Source organism: Spinacia oleracea, chromosome 1 (genome assembly GCF_020520425.1).
Source record: "Spinacia oleracea cultivar Varoflay chromosome 1, BTI_SOV_V1, whole genome shotgun sequence".
Classification (NCBI taxonomy): Eukaryota; Viridiplantae; Streptophyta; class Magnoliopsida; order Caryophyllales; family Amaranthaceae; genus Spinacia; species Spinacia oleracea.
The window spans coordinates 119078314-119099501 of record NC_079487.1 but is presented as its reverse complement, the minus strand read 5'-3'; the positions used below and the strand labels follow the sequence as shown (position 1 = coordinate 119099501).

Here is a 21188-nt window from a genome sequence, read left to right as displayed (position 1 = left end):
TTTGGGTTAACTTTTACTTTGGTGTACAATATTTATTGTACGCCCATTGTAAATAAGAATTTGTGTATCATAATACCCGATATCCGATCTGAAAATTTGGGTACCCAAATTACGGGTACACGAACTTAAAGGTCCAGTTTATGGATCAATGTTACTAAAAATATTTTGCGTAAAAAAAAGCGTTTGTACTTTGTAGCATCAAATATCCCAAGTCCAACACCCTTCTCTAATTCCTATCAGAGTATCTGTTGAGGATAAAACAATTATCATACAAGATAAAATATCGTATGTAGCAGAGCTATGTTATAAATAAGTTATATGATATTCCGTATTCTTCCGTATTTATTTAAGGGATACACTTGGGCGGGCACGTGTATTAAGAAGAAAAATTGAATGAAATAAAGTAATAAAACAAGTGGGGTTGGGTAGATATTTTAATAGTAAATAATGGAGACTATGTTATTTTAGAGGGTGTGAGTGGGGTGTAGTTCTAAAATTATTTGTTTAATAGGGTGGTGGGAGATATGATAGATTAATTAGAGGGTGGAGTTAATAAGTTACTAAAAATGATAAGTGTATCTCTTAACTAAATACGGTCAGAAAAGACAAGTGTATTCCTTACATAAATACGGAGGGAGTATAAAAAGTCTATATATAAATTTGATATCTACTGAGAATAGCAAATCGAGTTTGTATTATAAATAGAGGGCATATGCGCAATAATAACAACACTTAACGCAAGACACCACAATAATATATTTTATCAGTATCAGCTCCCCATTGTTCTTCATCAATACCCAATTTGGAGCGAATAAGTAGGGTTCAATCACCGGAGTAGAAATCCAATTAGGGTTTTGTTAAATTCCCTCTTCCAAATTTTGTGGATACCAAAAAGCGAAGTACTTTTGTTGCCTTCAATCAATCGGTAAGGTATCTCCTTTTAATTCTACCCATTTCATCTGGAATCTTACTTTACTTCCACTTCAATCTATCAATTTCACAATTGTAGAAAATTGCCGAAAGATTGAGATTTATTTGTTTGGGTTTTGGTTTCTGTGGTTGATATAATTAATATGGATTGCTATTCCCTAATTTCTCTGTAATGTGGTAGAAATCATGCCTCGTAAAGCTAATTATGGATATGGTTATGACGACGAAGATGATTATGAAGATTACGACGAAGATTATGAGTATGAAGAGGAAGATGATGGCGAGGTTACTGCCCATGAAGAAAAGCATGGTAAGTATTGTTTTTTCTGGCCTCTATTAGTGTAATTCTTATCGACCGATGGTGAGTTTTTATGGCTGGTTTTCGAAGTATGAGACACAATTTTAGGACTAATTATAGAATTTTAGGCCTCTATTACACATTTAGGCTATTCAACCTCCTTTCCCCCCAAATGACTAGTATGGTATTAATATGATGGTTTGATTGGCAGGCTTTTCAGTGTTTGTTTTTCTATTTTTTTGTTCAAGTGTTCTCTTTCATATATGTTTCATACTTTATACAGAAATCAAATATCTTTTTTCCATTTCCTACTTTTAAAACAAATTCCGCTTTTGTGTTTCCCTTTCTGTGCTACATAGAGATAGCCACGTTAGGGGATCAAGATTCAAGAGTGAATTCAATGGATTTAGTATTCGTTTTTCCTAATGGAATGATATGCACCCAACACTGGTCTTACACACTCAACACTAGTCTTGCACACTGCAAGCCTTTTCCCCGTGAACTTACTGAGTTTTTTATTCTCTTTCTCCTTAAGGCATACGTCCTCCATTTTTTTTATTGCAAGATTTGCTTTTCGTTGTCTCAAATGTAAACCTTTGACCATTAATATGCAAGGAACTCACTTTTCCTTGTTCAAATAATATCACAGACACAGCTAACTCACACGAATTATAGAAAGGTTTGTATATTTAATCAAGATAGAGCATAAAGCTTTACAACCAGAATTCTTAAGAGACGTTTGAGAGGTCTCAACTCTCCCAATTCCACCAAAATACTCTCAAGATGATTCTCTCTCTTTCCTGCCTTCCCTTTTATTTACACAAGCTTAACATAAGACAAAAACAATTAAGATAAAAGTAAACCAGACAAACGGTGGCTAGCATAAGATAGATGCCTTAATGTATAAGATCGTTGCTTCCACTAAGGAGGGTGGTTCCCTGCCCCTGCCAATTCAGTTGCTGCTGCTGCTGCTGCTTCTGTCTCCTTGATACGCTGCTGATTGGTTTGTCTCCTCACATATGTACGGAGCACAGGTGCATGTGGTGGGTGTATTGCATAATACTACCTACATTCAATTACGCATTGAAAAAAAATACGAAACTGATCTTGTGAAACTTGATCAATTACTGGACACGCTTGCATGGTCAAATATTTTGAAGTTTGACACCAGATAGAAATGGGGGAAGTATTTTACTAAAAATGGGCCCAGAATTAAACTTTTCTGTCAGTTGTACCTCTTGTGCTAGCCATTTACCCTGTCACTGCTCCCTGACTCTTGTGTGATGTTGTTTTTCCTCATTAGCAAGTCTAATGCTTTGTTTGGATCCGTGTATTGAAAGTAGATAAAATCCTTTGACTGCAGAAGTATCAATCAAATGTTAAACAAAAGTTGTACGATAAGTCGATACCTGCTCTTATGCTAAATGCTAATATAGTAACTCCAATAGTACACCTACATACCTCAGATCAATTATTGAACAAGCTTCAAAGCTTGCATGGTCCTCACCCCTTGTTTGTGGAAGCCATTTTGTTGTTGATCGGTTGATCCTTTCACGCTATATGCATGGCCAATATCTGCAAACTAAGAAGACTTTAAGCTGTTCTAGGCAGGGTAGGTCAATGCAGTAATAAGCCCAGTTCGTCCTTCACACAGTTTCTTATTTTTCAGGACTTTCTACTGTCCTTTCCAGAAGCAAAACATATGTTCTGTTTATTTCTCTGTTTTATTTTATGCTGAAACAAAGCCAAGCCTTTTCCGCCATCCTTTTCATGTTATTGGTGTGCTTTCACATTCAGTTCTTAGTTATTACCTCTTTCATATGCGAACTGTGTGACAGACTCCTTGACCCTTTTTTCGTGTAAGATGATTAAAGGAACATTCAGGAAAATGAAAAGGAGGTATCCTATTTTTGTAACAAAGTAAGATGGAAATTGACTTATTACACCTGTTTTAAATCCCTTTAGGAGAGGTGAAACATGGAGAGATTTGGGGACTCCCCTTCCCCCTCTTGTCCTATCCTCCATCAATCACATCCATAAAATGTGCGATAAATGTTTGGCTTATCAGTGATCATTTGCACGAGAATCAGACACCATTTATCTAACCTAGAATTTGATATTGCAGGTGAAGAAGCTGTAGTAAATACGGAAGCAGTTAAGCCCGGGCTTTGGTGCTGTTCTATATGCACCTATGATAACCATGATAGTATGACCTATTGCGAGATATGTAGTGTTCTTCGTTTCCCCCCGTCTAACAGTGGCAGCAGTACTGATAAGAAAACAGGTAATGCAAGTGTTAAACTTAAATTTCTGTCAACTGCTTAACATATCTTTCTTAGTATTTTGTTCATTTAGTTCTACAGGCAAGAATACTACTTCAGAGTTCAGACTGTCTTTCCCTAGAGGACAGTTACTAATGTTCTTGCTGAAGAAAATAGAATATTTGTTTGGTTTTGCACATAGACAATAAATAAAGTATTAGTTTATCTTTTCATTTGTTCTTCCTCTTGGGGAAAAAGAGGGGGGGGGGGGGGGGGGCAAGCGAAATCTTTGAACGTGGATCTTAGTGTTAACTGATATTATTAATGGCCTATTGTCTTCCTTTTTGTCTTTTTATTGGTTGTTTCAAGCCAAAGTCACTATGCTTGACCATTAGTAAAGCACTGCTCTTAGATGGGTTGGGACTCTGGCCTTTTCTCCAGATAGGCACCTGTTTGAATGTGAGATACTGTTCCATCAACAAGAAGAGGGCTAGCTTATCAAATATCTGCCCAGATGTGTTTAAGCACTAGTTTGTGCTGCAAAGTCTGTTACATTGCCTTTTTTTGTTCGTACATGTCAGTGTCAGCATCCAGTGGCCTTCTAGTTAGATTTAGGTTTCTTATTATGGAGTGGTTATTTATAGAATAGATCTGTTTGCTGCAGTTGGTGGCACGTGCAAAGACTCTGGAGTATCCCAGTTGGCCAAGTCTCTCTTTGCATCAGTGCCATGTCGGACACCCAAAATGGCTGTAGCCTCTCATCCACAGAATTTTTTTAATGTGACTGGAGAAGGCAATAGATGCCATGATATTATAAACGTTCAACAACATTATCATGTGTTCTCTGATGGACTGAGTGCACCTCGTAGCTCCCGCTTCACAACTATAGGTCTGCTAGAAATTCAAAGCGAGAATGTCCTATAGGAATATAATTTAAGATCTTTGTTTTTGCACTCGTGATAGTTATCTTTCTCATAAAATCTTTCCACATGATGGATTTTGCAGAGCTTCTTGCTGAATATTTTCTAATTTTTCATGTTTCTTTTCAGTCCCATTCAAGTTCGATGTTCCTTCACCAGATGATGTCGTCTCCTTGAACACAATTAACAAAGGTACATAATGTTCACTGCAAGATTTTTTTTTTAGTGTTGTGGTTTTCTGCTGCCATCTTCGTAGCTTGAGCATGTGGAAGATGAGCTGTTGCTCGTTTTAACCCCCCCCCCCCCCCCCCCCCCCCACATCCTTTACCATGTGTTTCCTCATGTGGGTTTCCATGTTATTAGGGCCCAGGGGAAATTTTTTGTAGCAAGTAGTTAAAACCCATCTCGTTGTAAGACTCATAATATTCAATGTGTTGTATATGCTTTCTGTGATTCCTGGAAAGATCTCAAGAAACTCTTTTAGCCTTTTAGGTCTTTTATAGATCTTCCTAGTCTACTGGTTGTAATGTGTTGTAATGTGTTCATCTTAATGTATTCAGGATCTACTGGTGCACCCCCAGGGTTTTCCGTGAAGAATAAAGCCACAACTACACCATCTAGTGCAAGACAGACTGATAGTTCCTTTGCAATTAAAGGAAGAATCACTCCAGAAGATCAGAGTTTTACCTCGACTTCAAAATTCCCAAGGAACATTGATGTGGCTGAGGGCCCGTCAAGCTCTACAAGATCTGATAAATCTCCCACAAGGGATCGAAAATCAAAACACAGTAGCGTAGGTGGGAGCAGTTCTCTAGCAAATGGAGCAGAATCCGAGAGTCTTTCCAGTGGGCTGGATCATATATCCTTAGATAGTAAGCCTGGTTCCTCCAAACTTGTTATTCCTAAGAAAACCCTTGCACAGTACAAACCTGAGAAGTGGATCCTACCTGACAAAGAAGATGGCACAATGACTCAACTAAATCTTGCTATTGTAAGTTATCTGAGGCAATTTATTAGTTCTTCTATTGTGATCTTGTTTAGGAAAAGATTATATAATGTCATTGGTGGTGCCTCAGGTTGGCCATGTCGATTCCGGAAAGTCAACTTTATCAGGAAGACTCTTACACCTTTTGGGACAAATATCAAAGAGGCAGATGCATAAGTACGAGAAAGAATCCAAGCAACAGGTAAATTATTAATATGGATCATCTACAGCTCCTTTTTCCATGTTTTATTCTTTGTTTGCCTCACGATTCTGTGTGATTAAATTAGGGAAAAGGTTCCTTTGCATATGCCTGGGCTCTGGATGAAAGTGCTGAAGAAAGAGAACGGGGAATAACCATGACAGTTGCTGTTGCATATTTTGACTCTAAAAGATATCATGTGGTTGTGCTAGACTCACCTGGACATAAAGATTTTGTCCCTAATATGATATCTGGCGCAACTCAAGCGGACGCTGCAATTCTTGTTATAGATGCATCAGTTGGTGCATATGAAACAGGCATGGATAATATTGGTGGACAGTCACGAGAGCATGCACAACTTATCAGAAGTTTTGGTGTCGATCAGATTATTGTTGCTGTTAACAAAATGGATGTTGTGGGTTACTCCAAGGAACGGTTTGAATTGATCAAACATCAAGTTGGATCATTTCTTCGTCAGTGCGGTTTCAAGGAATCTTTCATCTCATGGGTTCCTGTGAGTGCTATGGAAAATCAGAATATGGTGGCTTCTGCTTCTGATTTACGGCTAAGTTCCTGGTGAGTGTTTTTAATATTTAACTACTTTTGTCCCTGAGTGAACTTCCGTGTGGCAATGGTTGTGACTTGTGACCTATGTGTAAAATTGATGAATTGTTCATTTTTGTATTAACTTTTCATTCTTATATTGTCATAACTATTTATCGTTGTGATTTGTGAAAGTAGAGCATGAAAAAATTACATAGCTCAATGGTTAATCCTCAATTTTCAGCCCTGATTGTAGTGAAACGTGTTAATTTTTTTTTTTTAATAAAAGCCAATTGTATGTTTTCCACCGAAAGAGGTAGGTTCTGACTTTGGTGGACAGATCTCTGAATGGTTTAGGAGCTGTGGGTGGCATGCTTAGGCCTTTGAATAAAGGGGTTGGTTTATCTATAAATGATCATTACCTCTATCAGGCATTGAATTGCTAATCGATCTGAATGAATAATGTACTATGCACTTCAGTTCAACAAATAGATTGTGTCATAGTGATTAAAGGTTACACTAACTCTATCAGACTTCACAACGTCTGATTTTGTTGCTGGGGATGCTTACTATTGCTTGTTATTACTATCTTAAAATATAAAATTTATTGAATGGCTATCTAAATTTGAGTCTAGTGCCAATAGTAGCTCTTAGGGTGCACCCAACAAGTCATGCTAACCAAACCAAGCCTAAATGGTACAGGTAGAATCACTTCATAAACTCCACTATACCTTTAATTTTATTTTATTTATTACTCTTTAAGAGCCTTTCCTACTCATTAACATAATAACATTGTATGTTGCAAACTTGCAACCAATTGTGATTTGTGAATGTGTGTGCTATGTGATCCTGTGTCGAGTTATGCGAAATGATCAGTTAATGGTTGGTTCTAAAGAAAACAATAGGACTTAAAGAGGATGGGAAGGATCTTTTCTCTTAAATATTCAACTGCACTGATGTTTGCTTGCTATCTATGCTCGTATGAATTGTTGAAGAGGGAGTTCAGTTCAGTTGATGTTTGTATCTTATTCCTTGAAGATATTGGAGAAAATTTTCAGAATAAAAACAATAGAACAGTCATCTGAAAAGAGTGTTGAGGGGATTAAATTTGTTGAAGACTATTGCACTGTCATGGTCTGCATCTCCTGCTGCTGTCCACTTATACGATTTGTGATGGTTGATATGCAGGTACAAGGGATCTGATCTTTTGGGTACAATAGATTCACTCCGTCCTCCTAAGAGAGACTATGAAAAACCTCTGCTCATGCCCATATGTGATGTTATCAAGACAAATTCAATGGCTCAGATTTCAGCATGTGGTAAGCTGGAGGCGGGAGCTCTTCGAAATGGGTGCAAGGTATGTATAAACCCCTTCGCTGACTGTGTAATACATCAGAAATCATTCATGCTAAAATGGCCTAAGGAACAACAGTACTCCGTTACATGAGAGTGTTCCACAAACTTCACTCTTTCATTCCTCTTGTTATCCTGTCTGATTCTTTCCGACTTTACATTAAGTGGAACATGTCTCTGGACACTTTCTTCCAAATCTTTCCTTGTACTTCTGTAGTTGTTCATAGTCTCAATATTGGAATGCAGGTGTTAGTTATGCCCTTGGGAGATACAGCAACGGTACGCTCTATTGAGTGCAACTCCCAACCTTGTGCTGTCGCAAGAGCTGGAGAGAATGTTTCTGTTGTTCTACAGGGCATTGATGTTGCTCATGTGATAGGAGGTGGGGTGTTGTGTCATCCAGATTATCCTGTTAGGGTTGCATCTCACTTGGAGTTGAAGATTCTTGTTTTGGATGTGAAAATCCCTATATTGATTGGTTCTCAGGTGAGCATATACTATAATTAGTGAAGTATAATTTAGCACATACCAGAACTGTAATGGGGACTTACAGAACACTCTGTGAAATGCAGTTGGAATTCCATATCCACCATGCAAAGGAAGCAGCTCGAGTTTTAAAAATAGTATCGTTGCTTGATTCCAAAACTGGCAAGGAGACAAAGAAGGCACCTCGTTGTCTTGTAGCAAAGCAGAGTGCTGTAATAGAGGTGAGATAATCAAATTTGCTCTGGTTTTGAGTTGCTTTGTGGATAGTGTTCTTTTTTCTTTTTTCTTTTCATGAGGTATCTGGATTATTTATTTATTTTTTGCATCATAAATGTTTTATTCCTTGTCATTTCAGGTAGCTTTACACAGCGCTATTTGTGTCGAGGATTTCTCCAGTTGTAAAGCTCTTGGACGGGTTTTCCTGCGTTCATCAGGAAGAACTATAGCAGTAGGGGTAGTGACACAAGTGATGGAGGATCAAAAGTAGTTAGATCTCTTAGTTTGTTGTACATTGTTATATCACTAAATTCAAATTCTAGTGTGTATGTTTTAGTTCAATTAAGTACACACAGAAAATGAGATATGAGGGGGCTTTTAGCCAATCAGTTTATATGAGGCACAACCGTGCAAGCGAATAACATAGTCAATATCTATATGGAAACATCCTCAATTTTCTTATGTATATGTCCCTTGATGTTAAACGCTATTTTAATGTAAATGTCTTACTAATATTTATTTTCCATATTTTATGCTAATCCTTTACTTTTATGGATTATTCTTGCGTGGACCTGATCCACAGTAATATTAGTGTGGACCTAAAATTAATAGTTTTCTCTAGCACCATTTTTACACTCATAGTGACCTTTATTGTTCATATATTAACTATAATAAATTAAACATCAAAATTCTTAAACATAGTAACCATTTTTTGAAACATAGTAACCCTATGTTTTTAAAAGCGAATTGTGACTTAAAATCACATTATTCAAGTAGAAGATGTATCAACGACAATAATTTAATATTTTTTTTATAATAATCCTAATAAAATGCCAAAATGAATTAGGAACAAATTGGTGACTTTATTTTAAGGCGTGGTCCACAATAAATTTAGTGTGGACCAAGTCCATTTAAGAATTGGTGTACTTTTATTTATAGTGGTGTATCTCATTTTTTTTAAGGTCATTTTTCTTTTTCAGTATAAGAAGACACATAGCTCACAAATATAAATGATTTAACGAGGCCTTGTCAAACAGTACAGTAGGAAGAATTCGTCTTCTGTGGGATGGGGTTTTTAGAAGAGATGATGATTGCACTCAATTTCCCTGCACCGTCTTCTCAAAAGTTCTCTGTCTTTATAAATGGATCCTTTTTTTTTTGTGGTAAAAACGAACAATAGATTAATACCTTAATCTCATCCTTCTCCTTGCTCACTATCTTCCACTAATTTGATATACTTTTTACGTAAATCTCTCATTTTTCTTGTACAATCTTGACGCAAGGTCATTAATTTCTCTTACAATTTAGAAAACGTATGCTTTGCATGCATTACTTCAATATGTACGTGGCAATCTAGAAAAATTCATACAAAATTTTCTTTGAAAAAATAATAATTAATCGAAAGTATGCAGGACTGGCAACAACATTGTCATGGAAAATAGGAAACCAAATTAAATAAATGCAAGTTGGCTTGCAAGTTGCGGATTCAATTGCCCACACGCCCATATTAGCAAAATTTATTAACTTGAGTTGGGGGTCACATATCTGACCCAGATTAAGTTAATAAAATTTGGACCCTAGCACACTGTCAACATTTGAGTAATTTTATTCTGCCGATTAAATGTGAAGGTTGTGTGTGCTCAGACTCTAAGAGGGCTGGGGAAGACAGGATTGTCAGCTACCAGCAGACAGGTTCACAGAGTCTTCTAGCAAATAACTTGTACAATCCGGTGATTGATTACACAAAATAAACTTGTTCGTTGAGTTCTTTGCCATCGCATCCGCCAATTTGTTAGTTGATCTTCCCTCAAAAAATGGGATTTTCAATTCAATTTCAGATATAATTAATAATTATTTGCAATATACAAAATTGTTACAAAGAACGTGTGATGGAATGGTGAGAAGTAACCTAGGCATCTCCTATAGTCCTATATACAAACCCAAAACTGTGGTCTCCTGCCTTTTACATATAATACAAAGTATGACACATCTGATTAACCCTTTTTTCTCTACAAAATTACCAGGCCTCAGAATTTCATCCCTAATTTCAGCATATACAAGGAAGAATATGGATTCTACAGCAACCTGTACAACTCCCAGCTTCAGTCATACAAAACCGAATTGCTCCAAGAAAGTAAAACATCGCGTGCCATATTTGGCAAGTCTGCAAGATTAACCAATTCTTGATCAATTTTGACACTCTAATTCAGAATATACAATGATTCATAAGTCAATAAAACTAACCTCGAACAACTTCCACAGCGACAGTAGGCGCATCTACTTGATCCTCAACCAATCGGTACACATCTAAAAGCTGCAGCAAAAATGAAACCAAGTTTAAGAAATACCCAAAGTTCTATATTTGAAGAAGAGAAATTTCATAAGATACCTCTTGTATATGAAGCTTTGAGTCTTCAGTCATAGCAAGAACTAGTTGTCTACGAATACCCTCATCACTCAGGAACAGTCGTGCTCCGTCCTTGATTGTATCTGTAAGGTCCAACTTGGAGGCTGCTTGTTCATTCCCTTGACTGTGACAGAACACAGAAAAAGACATGAAAAGTTAAAACTCTGTTATTAAACTACAGAAGGGGAGAGCTTAGTAAGCGTGAAGTAACAAGACTAACGAGTCTCTGAGTTGCAATGCTGGAGTTTTGCTCATTCTTGAAACGTTCTCCTTTGCCAGCACAATCAAATTTTCCAGCCGTTTCCACTGAAAAACCCCATCTTTGAAAAGTACCTAATGCAGGATAAAAAAAATTATGACCATATTCAGTGAAAGGGCAAGCAATTGGAATATTATGATTCTTTTATGGAATTAACACCAACATCACTTGAAATATTCCATTTTTTACGAGAGCCTACTGGCCTTGCCATAATGTAACAGTTCAAAATTGTTTAGTAAAGCAATAAAGAATGATTTTCGTTCAAAAATTTACTTATTCTAAAGCCTCGGGATTTCAAGTATTCAAAAGGACACTAGAAATACTTCATGTAAAAACTCGTAAGAAAAAAAAACCTGCATTATGATCATTTTCCATTTTTGTAATAGATAGCTGCCCAGTTACAGTAGTAGACAGGCACCTGATTCTAAAACCCATCTACGAGATGCACAGTACATGACACACCGTAATAATGACAACCTAATAGTGAGTTTTACATGAAACAAGCATGAGTTACTTGCAAGGTGAAATTTTAATGCACCTGGATGAGACGATCACGAAGAGCAGGATTTGGATCTGTAAGAAGACGCTTTGCCACATATGGGTAAGCTACCTATAAAGAGTTGTAAACAATACGTATAAGAAAATAAACAATCAGACTATCAAACAGTAAATCATAAATCGTCCCAGAGATTGAATAAGCTATCAGCATAAACAATACTTTTGAGGAAATATAATATGCCTACAATTAGATAAAATGTAAATTACAGCATACAGTTTGGTCTTTAAAGAAAGATGCCATTAATTCTGCAGGCGTAATTTTCTAAGCAAGTCACATGACTACCCTTTTGAACAAGATGTTCTCTTCTACCAGTGCAAATGCACATTTGGCTAGATTTATAGCAACGACATTTGTAAACGGTAATTACCTCCAGAAATTTGAAATACGGATTCAGAGATAAGCAGATGCCTTCTTGCGTCAATAGAGATCGGATAACAAGTGAAAACCTTTCTGGAATTCGGATTGGATAGTTGTAAACAAGCTGATTGAATTTACCTGATAGTCATGGTTCAAAGTTCACCATTAGAGGCTGTCCAGAAGAAAGGAGTTCATATTTTAAAATCACACCACAACAAAACCCAAAATATTTTCCATAATGAGGAAGTTGGAGATCCAGAGTCTCAAAGTTACTTTCTAAGAAACACCATCATTAAGCCATGATCTTCTTTAGTAGCACTCACATGGCTTATGATCTTCAAGAGGACACAACAACAAGAACATAAACACCTTAGTCTGTTGCTCCTATTTAGTCAGAACTCACATTTCAATCCTAGCAGAATTTAAATATAATCAAAGCCCAGATAGCAACTCTAGAGACTCTTAGGAACCAAAACGGTAAAAGCTCTTGAACCTTATTTAGATATTGAAGGGGAAATATACGTCTGTACTTTTGTGGACAACATTATGAATACTTTGCATTCTAGGAGTTAATCGGATAAGGTGTACTCCCTCAAATGTCATTAACTTTAAGGCAGAGTAGGTACCTAGGACTCGACCGTGAACAAGGTCATTGAAATTAAGCACAAGGCAAAGCTTTCCAAACATAGAAGTGACCACGTGAAGGACATGGATTATGAAAATACCTTCTACCTAGGGGTTAAAGCTACCTTCATTCAATTGTATATCACCTATTATTTGTTTGGTGCAGATTTTCCCCACAGATATCAATGACAGGTCTTTTTGGTTGAAATGGAAAAAGACTATTATGTTTATGTGTCTCGCTGCTCTTGCAGCAAGATGGAGAGAAGGACTTCATTTTAGGAAATTACAAAGTTCTATCTGAATGAGTAATTATGTCAACTACAAATCACATGGTTTTATGTAATTTTCCATATGGATGATACTGGTGATGCACGTCATGCACCAATGAAATATATAGTATAGGGTCACCGGTCACGTGTAAAACACAAAACCCACCAACCACACTTTAGAAAGGCTTGCTGTTTAATGTTTCTCCACCTCCAATAGATGATAACAATGACAACAGAAAGCATGGTCACATTCACAACACATGCAACAGAAACATTAAAATTAAAATCCAGCTTCATCTTTCATGACATCACTATGCAAGTCGGGAGATACATATAAGCATGTCCCATGGTACACTTGTTATGAAGGCTTATTGCAAGTGATCAATGAGTTAACCATCAAAGACGGAAAATTTGAAGGAAAATTACCGGTGACACTTCTAAAATTAAATTCCGATACCCCTTTCCCAAGAGAATTCTGCCATATGGCTTCTAATGCAGGAACAATAGGAGCCACATCAGTTCCCTTAGCCAGGAAACCAAGCCTAGTGAAATCGTTTGCCATTTCAGCGTAATCCTCATTCACAGCATGGACAACAGCATCTATCAGAATCTGTTTATTTTGCTGAAACATAACCATAAAGTATGTTAATATTAACCCTACCCAGAATACATGGCAGATTTATGAAAAACTCCAACGGAAGAGCGGGAAAAAAATGAATCCATTACGAGATCTTTTCCATAATTTTAGAAAGGACTCAAGGAGACCAGGGGAAGCATTCAATAAAACCGAACATTAAATGTCATGACACGTGCCACATCAGTATATCTCAAATCTTGGGTTAAATTAGTTTTTTGTTTTCATTCCAAATCGATTGCCAAGAACTTATTTAGCTCACCACAAAAAGGAAGAGAATAAATTATGTGATATCACCTGCTGGAAAATCCTAGTCTACATGCAGTGAGCTTAAGCTTAAAACTTAAAAGTACCGACAGTAAAACACACTAGAAAATTCTCTGCCTTCTTTATAATTACCTGGCTCAGAACAGCAACATTTCCGAAATCCACATATGCAATTCGTCCATCACGCATAGCAAATATATTTCCAGGATGAGGATCCCCGTGGAACAGCCCAAACTCTAGTAACTGCCTCAGCGCAGCACTAACTCCAACAGTCAAAAATCCATCCATGTCAATGCCTGAATCTCTAACAGCCTAATAAAAATGAGAACAAGCTATAGTCAATCTAAGAAAAAGAATCAACAGACAATTAAGAAGGAAAGCATTTACCCCAGTAATTTCAAACCTGAGGATCAGTGCATCGAATTCCATCAATCCATTCCATCACTAGAACGCGTGATCCAGAATACTGCTTGTAAACTTTAGGAATTTTGACAGTAGGATCATCTTTAAAGTTCTCTAAAAACTCTTCAATGTTACCAGCTTCCTGTAATTTTCAGTGGAGAAGAGGAACAATATGATGTGATACTCAGTACTGTAATAGTGCCAACTTCAGCTAAAATACATGTATTCAATATGATCTGACGACGAAAAATTTCCCTCAGATTAACAACCTTAACTCCAGTAGATCTTTCCATGAAAAGACAACTATTTTACTCTTTCTTCTTAACTCAGGAGATAAGGGATGCACCTTATATATAACAGGAGAATATCTTAAGCAACTAGGACAATACATAACATCTGCAGAAACAGACATGGTCCCTTTAGTAGCCAGATCAATTCACTTTTTTATTTTAACATTTGCAGAAACTTACCAAGGTATAATCGAGCTCCTCCAAAAGCTTCTCACCAAATTCATCGACAATCAGCTCCGCATTGCAGCCTAGTTTCTGAATACTGATGCCATTTAAAAATGACGCAAGAGTGCGGAAGAGAAAAAGGTCTCGGTAAATTATGGGCTCTATGTTAGGCCTTTGTACCTGCAGTTCACATTACAAAATTCAATTTAGCAAATACTTCCCCAGGCCACAAAGAAGTTTTGCAAACAAGTGAATTTAAACAGAAAGTCTAGGATAAAAAAGAAGTGGGTTGTTTTTAAAAGAAGCAATTAAAACTGCAGAAGTTAAAGTACAAAAGAAAGTGGGCAATTCCTTGAAATGTTGAATATAAACGTCTTGATCTCGAGATCCTTCACAATACTTCAATTTCCCTCAATCCTTTAAACTTTAAGATAAATTTTCTGACATTTTCACCAACCTTCCAGACTTAAACTTAAATGAATTTTGCTGACAGATGAGACCTTAACGTAGTTCCCGATTACAAAAACCCTTCTAATATTGCCAACTACCTACTTAAAACATAAACCAGTTCAGCATCCAAATATTAAGTAAAATCAAACTCAAAAATCACAAGGAAAGGGAAAGAAACTGGATGCATAACCTACACTCTCAAGTCTGAAGTCTCAACACTCCGACAGATTTTTGGGTCCATATTATGCCTCAAAGGCTAGAACAGTTTTATTTAACAGTTTGTCACCGTATCTTTTCTAAATACCCAAGCCTCATAAGGGGTATATGTGTATAACTGCATAACCTTTGCTCATGGAGTCATGGCCGTGCATTCACAAATGTGAGAATGGGGGAGCAAGAGGACAAGACAATGTAGAATTGTCTCTTATCAAGATTCTTTAAGGGTTTTGTAATGCATCGAGTATGGGAGGAGCACAGTAGGTATTGTCATTATAATTCAGTTAGATCAGGTAGCTTGAGCAACAAGAAGAGGGGAGGGGTTAGTCTATAAATAGAGGAGTGCAGGGAAATGGAGAGCGTGATGAATATTGATGAGATATTTATTTTGTTATCTTTTTCTTAGTGCAAGTGTCCAGCCACTTAAGCTGTGATTGTATGCTCTATGTAGTGATTTAATCGCATCGCATACAGGTGACTGTCATTCTTCCCAAAATTCTTCTTGTTTTACATTTCTATACTTTCCCGTTTACCCATTCAGCCATTCTATTACAGGCTGCTTTCCAATTATTAATCTGGAATGTTTCTTGGGTTGGCTCTGTATGATAGTGAGATTGGAATTATCCTTCATAATGTCACAGCAATTATTTTTGGGATGACTCCAGTCCTCATGTAGTATCATTAAGAAATTTTCTTTATCTATAAATAACTAGCTTTATATGGAACCAAAATTCAAAAGTGACTTATGATGAACAGGATATACAATATAGAGGAAGTATATCTCAATCACAAACCATAATCCAAGAGCCAATCAACTTCCTTGCGGTTAACAAGAAAATCCGATTGCGAAGAGGAAACTTTTCATCAAAATTATAATATTTCTTCATGAAAACAGGATAAGATTAGAATCGTAATTTCTCATTAGTGTTGTGATTGAACTCAAGGCAGCTAAAAAATCTAAAAGTAATCTAAAAGCAAGAAACCATCAAGAACAGACAAAAGTCATTTAATTATTTTTGCACCAACGGTCTTTTTTCAAATGTACATTAAAAAAGAAAGCACAAGCTTTGAAAAGGAAAAAGACTGACAAATAATTGCACTGAGAAACAAGCACATTTCAATTCTCAGGGAAGGTCATACCAATCAGTTTTATGCAACAAAAATTTGTAACCTGGACATTTTAGACTGGAAATTCTGGTCACCTAACACTTCTCCGTTCTTCATGAACATTGATTTACTTTGAGTAGCTGAACTAGGATACAGATGCTAGATTACAGGGAAAAACAAAAAAGCACACTTTTTAATTGACCAAAAAGAGCACACTCTTTAATTCTTTTTTTATCTCTCCTTTTATGCTTCAACGAACTACTTGAGCAAGCACAAGGTACTCAAACAATGTGCTTCCATTTCTTATCAAATTTTTGGTAATATGGGAGGTAATATGATAAGAATTAGATGATCACCCAAAAAGAAAAAGAAAATTCTCTACATGAGTATAGGGTATAGATGATTGAATCTCCAGCTGGTTTCATGAATCTCATTAGTCATATCTTTACTCTGTTCATTACTAATCTAAAAGGATAACAAAAGAATTACTTACATATCTAATAAAGCTCTATTCTTTCTCAACTCTTGAACAGGCATGGAAAAAGTAAACAAAGGGTAATTGACTTCTGTGAGCTCCCCAAAACCCTGGGGCTTCAGAATGAACAGGAAAAGCGCTTCCAACTCTCATAAGATAGGATTATCATCTAAAACTTCTACTTTCTATAGGAAGAGTAAGATATCAGATGCACCTTAATAGCAACGTCTTCCCCTGTGGCACGAAGGGTGGCCCGATAAACTTGACCCAAACTTGCAGCCGCTATTGTCTGTGATGAAATCTTGCTGAATATGGCCTCAAGAGGCTGCCCTAGATCCTCTTCTATGATTTTGAAGGCAACCTATCAGCATTGCCAAACAATTTTCAGATATTTTCTTTCAAGAAGAACACTGTCTATCTAGCCATATGGACTGGGCTTACCTGGTTAGGAAACGGTGGAACGTCATCTTGCAAAATGCATAGTTCGTTCATGTAATCTTCTCTGATTATATCAGGTCTGCTAGCAAGAACCTATCAATAATTTCATCCAACAATAAAACAACCAGTTAGAGAAAGGACTACAAGCAGAGAAACCATTCAATTACGATAACTAGAGCCTAACTAGCAATTAATGTTTAAACAAGGACATGTCACAGTAGATATAGGGCCATAGGCTCTCCTTGAAAGTTTAATATTTAATTTTGATCCTAAACGTTCAAGATGAATTAGAATAGATCACAGCACAATAACCAACAAAGAAATTTCAAAACTAAAGGTTCAACAACCTGCCCAGCTTTGATGAAAGACGGCCCTAAGTCACATAACAGATTTCTGAGCTGCCTTGCTCGATATGGCACAACTTCTTCATCTCTACCAACTAAACTATCATATGATAGCGTAACCCAGTAGAAGCCTAGGTTCCACACTATCTCAACACCACGTTCAATCAAAGACAGAATCGCGCCTCTGGATCCCAACACCTTACTCCTCACCTTGAAATCAGCAAACAAGGTTAAAACTGTCAGTTTGTAAACCAAATCACCAACACTACCAAAATCAGAGCACAAAATCAGACCATGAGACCATTATGCTAATTCATACTAGGAAAATTAAAAGTACATGGTCATTTAATGCAAGAGAAATTGACCTTCAAATTCATGCAAGAGAGTATTACATTCCTTTATCCGTTATATAACAGAAGTTACAGAACCCTCTCTTCAATCACTAAAAAGTGGACTGCTCGAAGTCTGATGATGAATAACTATCACAAACAACTGAAACAAGAAGCAAAATGTAAACAACCAAATCATAACATTCATAACCCTCTCTTCGAATCTTAGGAAAGGAATTGCTCAACGACCGATAATGGATTAGTATCGATGACAAACATACAACTCAAACAAGTAGGAAGTATAAAAATTTAAGCTAAAATATAAACAATCAACCCATAACCCTCTCTATAATCCTTAAGGTTTGTTTGTTATCATTGGGAATTTTCAGTTTTCTATTTATGAAACAAACTACCAAATAAACAAGCCAAATTGACCAAATTCACTGGCAAATAAAAACCCAAAATCATCAACACCATCAAAATCAATAAGAAAAATCTCAGAATAACAACACCAATTATATAGAAAAATCTGCATTACCGCCTCAGGCGTATACTTGCGAAATGGCACACAAATACCACGTTCAATGTCAAGCTGATCCAGGGCACTATTTCCACCATTTTTGCTAAGCTGCAATGCCTTTGCTCTAACAACTAATGATTTTGCTGGGTTTCTAAACTTGGTATTGAATTTTGACTTGAAATTTACTCTTTTGGGTAGAATAGATAGGAGCGGTGAAGGAGGTGAAATCGAGAGATATGAAGGTGAATTGGTTGTGCAATTTGGGGATACGAATTCCATGATAAAACCAACTCAAATCAACATCAAAAAATCAAAATAAATAATCAAACCCCGTCGAAAAGAGAGAGAATTTGGACTAAAATTGGTAGTTTGGGATGTGAAATCAAAGAAATTATATGAATTTTAGTATTATGTGATTGAGCAATGTGAGTTATGATAATGAGTGATGAGTAACCAACCACGGAAATAGTTCTAAAATGCTCAAACAAACGAACAAAGAACAAAAACAGGAAAGGAAAAGGGAGGGTAATTTGGAAACGTAACGAAAAGAGTGGATGATGGGAGTCGGGGTCTCGGGATTCTTGATCCTCTTTGGCAAGTTGTAAGTTGCAAATAACAGTGCAACATAGGCCATATTCTGAACTGAATTGAACTAAACTGAACTGAACTTAATTTAATTGAACTTAACTTAATAAATAATAAATAATAAATATAAATGATGAATGATGAATAATGAATAATTAATACTTCGTAATTAATAATCAATAAGTAATAATCATAATTATGACTATTATAATATTATTATTATTATTAAGTTGAATTGAATTAAATTAAATTGAACTTAACTTAACAGCTTAACTGAACTGAACTGCGAAATAAGTCATGATTGAATTTAAGCCAAAAAGAACAGGGCCATACTCCATCATCGAGGTTGGCTAGTCACCAGCGACAAATTTATCCTTACCCACCCCAAAAAAAAAAGGAAAAGATGATCCACCCATAAATAAATGTGTAAAAGTGTTGCTAACTTGTTATATATTGTCAACGATAATAAAGTGTTGTTGTTGTATATATATTGTCATTGTTGTTTCAAAATACTGTCACAATCACCAAAAAAAAAAAGGAAATGAAATGAAATAGAAAAAGTAAAGGGCCACTTAAATGAAGTATAAGTATTGTCATCGTTTGCATAAATATTGTCATTGTTGTATTGAAATAATGTCATTGTTGTATACTTGTATTAATTACTGTCATTGTTGCCAATACTTTGTACATTGTTTAACTTTTCAACGCATTGAGTGAAAATACCATTTTATCCCTGGATATGGATAAATTTTTCGATGGTGACCAGCGGCCTAGCCAACCTCAAAAGTTACAATTTTATTTTTGGTAATTTTTACATCACGGATTATTATTATTACGGATTTTTCATGAAATACCCCTCAATTTTCACGAAATTCACCAAATGCCCCTCAACTTTCAGAAATTCACCAAATGCCCCTCACCTTTAATATAATACCCAAACTACCCTTACTAATGACGCGCCGTTAGTCCGCCGTTAGTCTGCCGTTAGCCTACTTTTCTAATTCACCAAATGCCCCTACACTGTAACTTATTTTACCAAATACCCCTATTTTAAAATATAATTCACCAAATGCCCAAATGTAAAAATTACCTTTTTAAAGCCCAACGGCTAGTTTTTTGGGATTGAAAAATAGCCGTAGCTTATTGTTTTAGTATAAATAACCCTGTTCTGAGTGTTTATTTAGTCACCAAATTGTTTTGTTGTAGTTTCATCTCATTTTGTGTCATGAGTTATCATTCAAAATCATCATCCACACATAAAGAGTCCACATATGTTAGAGTCCCAAATAAAATCTGTTATCGTGGGAGGAAATGTGTCATTCGTAGCTCCGATACAACACTCATTCCACAAAGGGTATACTACAAGTGTGATCCAAGCAACAATGGCGAATATGCTTAAATATGATGTTTTTGATCAATACTACATATTGTTTCAGTATATCTGTCACTATATGAAGTTATTTTTATATGGTGAATAAGATCATTATGATGTTTTTGAATGGTGAATATGCTTAATCTAGTTTGATAAATGATGTTTTTTTGTGTGTTGAATATGCTTAATCTGTTGCTGATATTTTTAGTACACTTAATTTCTGACACATCTGAAAATATTAGCAGCAGAAATGCTAGATTGATTACAATTTCATGAGGAAGCAATTTAGTTCCCAAATATGGAGTAATTAACAAGAGAAATACGCAACAAGGCAACACAAGTAAGCATCACGAGTAGCTGCTTCAATTAGTTGTAAAGACAACATAGTAGCACCCCAACTTCCTAGAGGTGCTGCAGGACCTTTAAGCACGTACAAAAACAATTCTTTACCCGGTGTAAATAGATTCGTCAAATATTGCAATCCAAATATGTTGAACTTTTCATTGGTCTGTTTTTTATCCTGTTTAATGACAGGCTAAATCGCACTCCTATCAAAGATAAACCTAACGTTCACCAACTAAAAATATAGCAAGGGAAGCAGGGATCGTATCCACAGGGAAACAATGTTCTTTCTACTATTAATTAACTAATCTAGACTACTGGTAATAAAGAATTGGATTGGTTTGTATATTAAGCTAAGGCAAATAATCAAACTGGAATATAACAATATTAAGGGAATTTAGGGCAGCGGTTCACCACAAATGCAGAGCAGGATTGGACAACGGACAATAACAATCAATGAACAATCATAATTAGGAAAACATGCATCTCTCGAATCTTATGAATTTCTTAGGATACAACAACTAGCGGGCTCTCGCTACGTACTAGAAATAATTCCTATCTAATAGCCACAGACCAAAAAACATCA

General features: G+C 36.1%; 2 protein-coding genes across 5 annotated transcripts; one reads left to right on the top strand and one right to left on the bottom strand.

The window, feature by feature from the left end:
* The first annotated feature begins 719 nt into the window (after nt 1-719).
* On the top strand, nt 720-8717 carry LOC110800203 (uncharacterized). 4 transcript variants are annotated; one of them, XM_022005498.2, is made up of 12 exons: nt 720-925; nt 1112-1240; nt 3354-3512; nt 4154-4378; nt 4539-4601; nt 4970-5400; nt 5486-5596; nt 5682-6169; nt 7325-7493; nt 7736-7975; nt 8062-8196; nt 8331-8717. In XM_022005498.2, the coding sequence occupies exons 2-12, from the start codon at nt 1117-1119 to the stop codon at nt 8460-8462; spliced, it is 2277 nt and encodes a 758-aa protein (XP_021861190.1). In that variant the 5' UTR covers nt 720-925; nt 1112-1116; the 3' UTR covers nt 8463-8717. The 4 variants fall into 4 exon arrangements, with proteins under 4 accessions (XP_021861190.1, XP_021861191.1, XP_056697903.1 ...); XM_022005499.2 differs by having other exon boundaries at nt 720-930; XM_056841925.1 differs by lacking the exon at nt 4154-4378 and having other exon boundaries at nt 721-930.
* Nucleotides 8718-10011: 1294 nt separating this feature from the next.
* Nucleotides 10012-18881, bottom strand: LOC110800192 (protein ACTIVITY OF BC1 COMPLEX KINASE 1, chloroplastic). The gene is made up of 14 exons (XM_022005485.2): nt 18322-18881; nt 17458-17664; nt 17114-17203; nt 16887-17033; nt 14440-14604; nt 13971-14111; nt 13700-13879; nt 13093-13288; nt 11784-11911; nt 11396-11467; nt 10819-10931; nt 10581-10722; nt 10436-10505; nt 10012-10355 (listed from the first exon to the last, which is right to left on the bottom strand). The coding sequence occupies exons 1-14, from the start codon at nt 18580-18582 to the stop codon at nt 10294-10296; spliced, it is 1974 nt and encodes a 657-aa protein (XP_021861177.1). The 5' UTR covers nt 18583-18881; the 3' UTR covers nt 10012-10293.
* Nucleotides 18882-21188: the final 2307 nt, after the last annotated feature.

What these genes read in the sequence shown, in the direction of transcription:
- LOC110800203 (XM_022005498.2), top strand. Translation starts at nt 1,117, where the DNA reads ATGCCTCGTAAAGCTAATTATGGATATGGTTATGACGACGAAGATGAT. An exon ending in CAGTACTGATAAGAAAACAG is followed by an intron (nt 3,513 to 4,153) that starts GTAATGCAAGTG and finishes TGTTTGCTGCAG; the next exon opens with TTGGTGGCACGTGCAAAGAC. An exon ending in CTCAACTAAATCTTGCTATT is followed by an intron (nt 5,401 to 5,485) that starts GTAAGTTATCTG and finishes GTGGTGCCTCAG; the next exon opens with GTTGGCCATGTCGATTCCGG.
- LOC110800192 (XM_022005485.2), bottom strand. Translation starts at nt 18,582, where the DNA reads ATGGAATTCGTATCCCCAAATTGCACAACCAATTCACCTTCATATCTC. An exon ending in GCAAGTATACGCCTGAGGCG is followed by an intron (nt 17,665 to 18,321) that starts GTAATGCAGATT and finishes GCTGATTTCAAG; the next exon opens with GTGAGGAGTAAGGTGTTGGG. An exon ending in ATGTTGCTGTTCTGAGCCAG is followed by an intron (nt 13,289 to 13,699) that starts GTAATTATAAAG and finishes GTTATGTTTCAG; the next exon opens with CAAAATAAACAGATTCTGAT.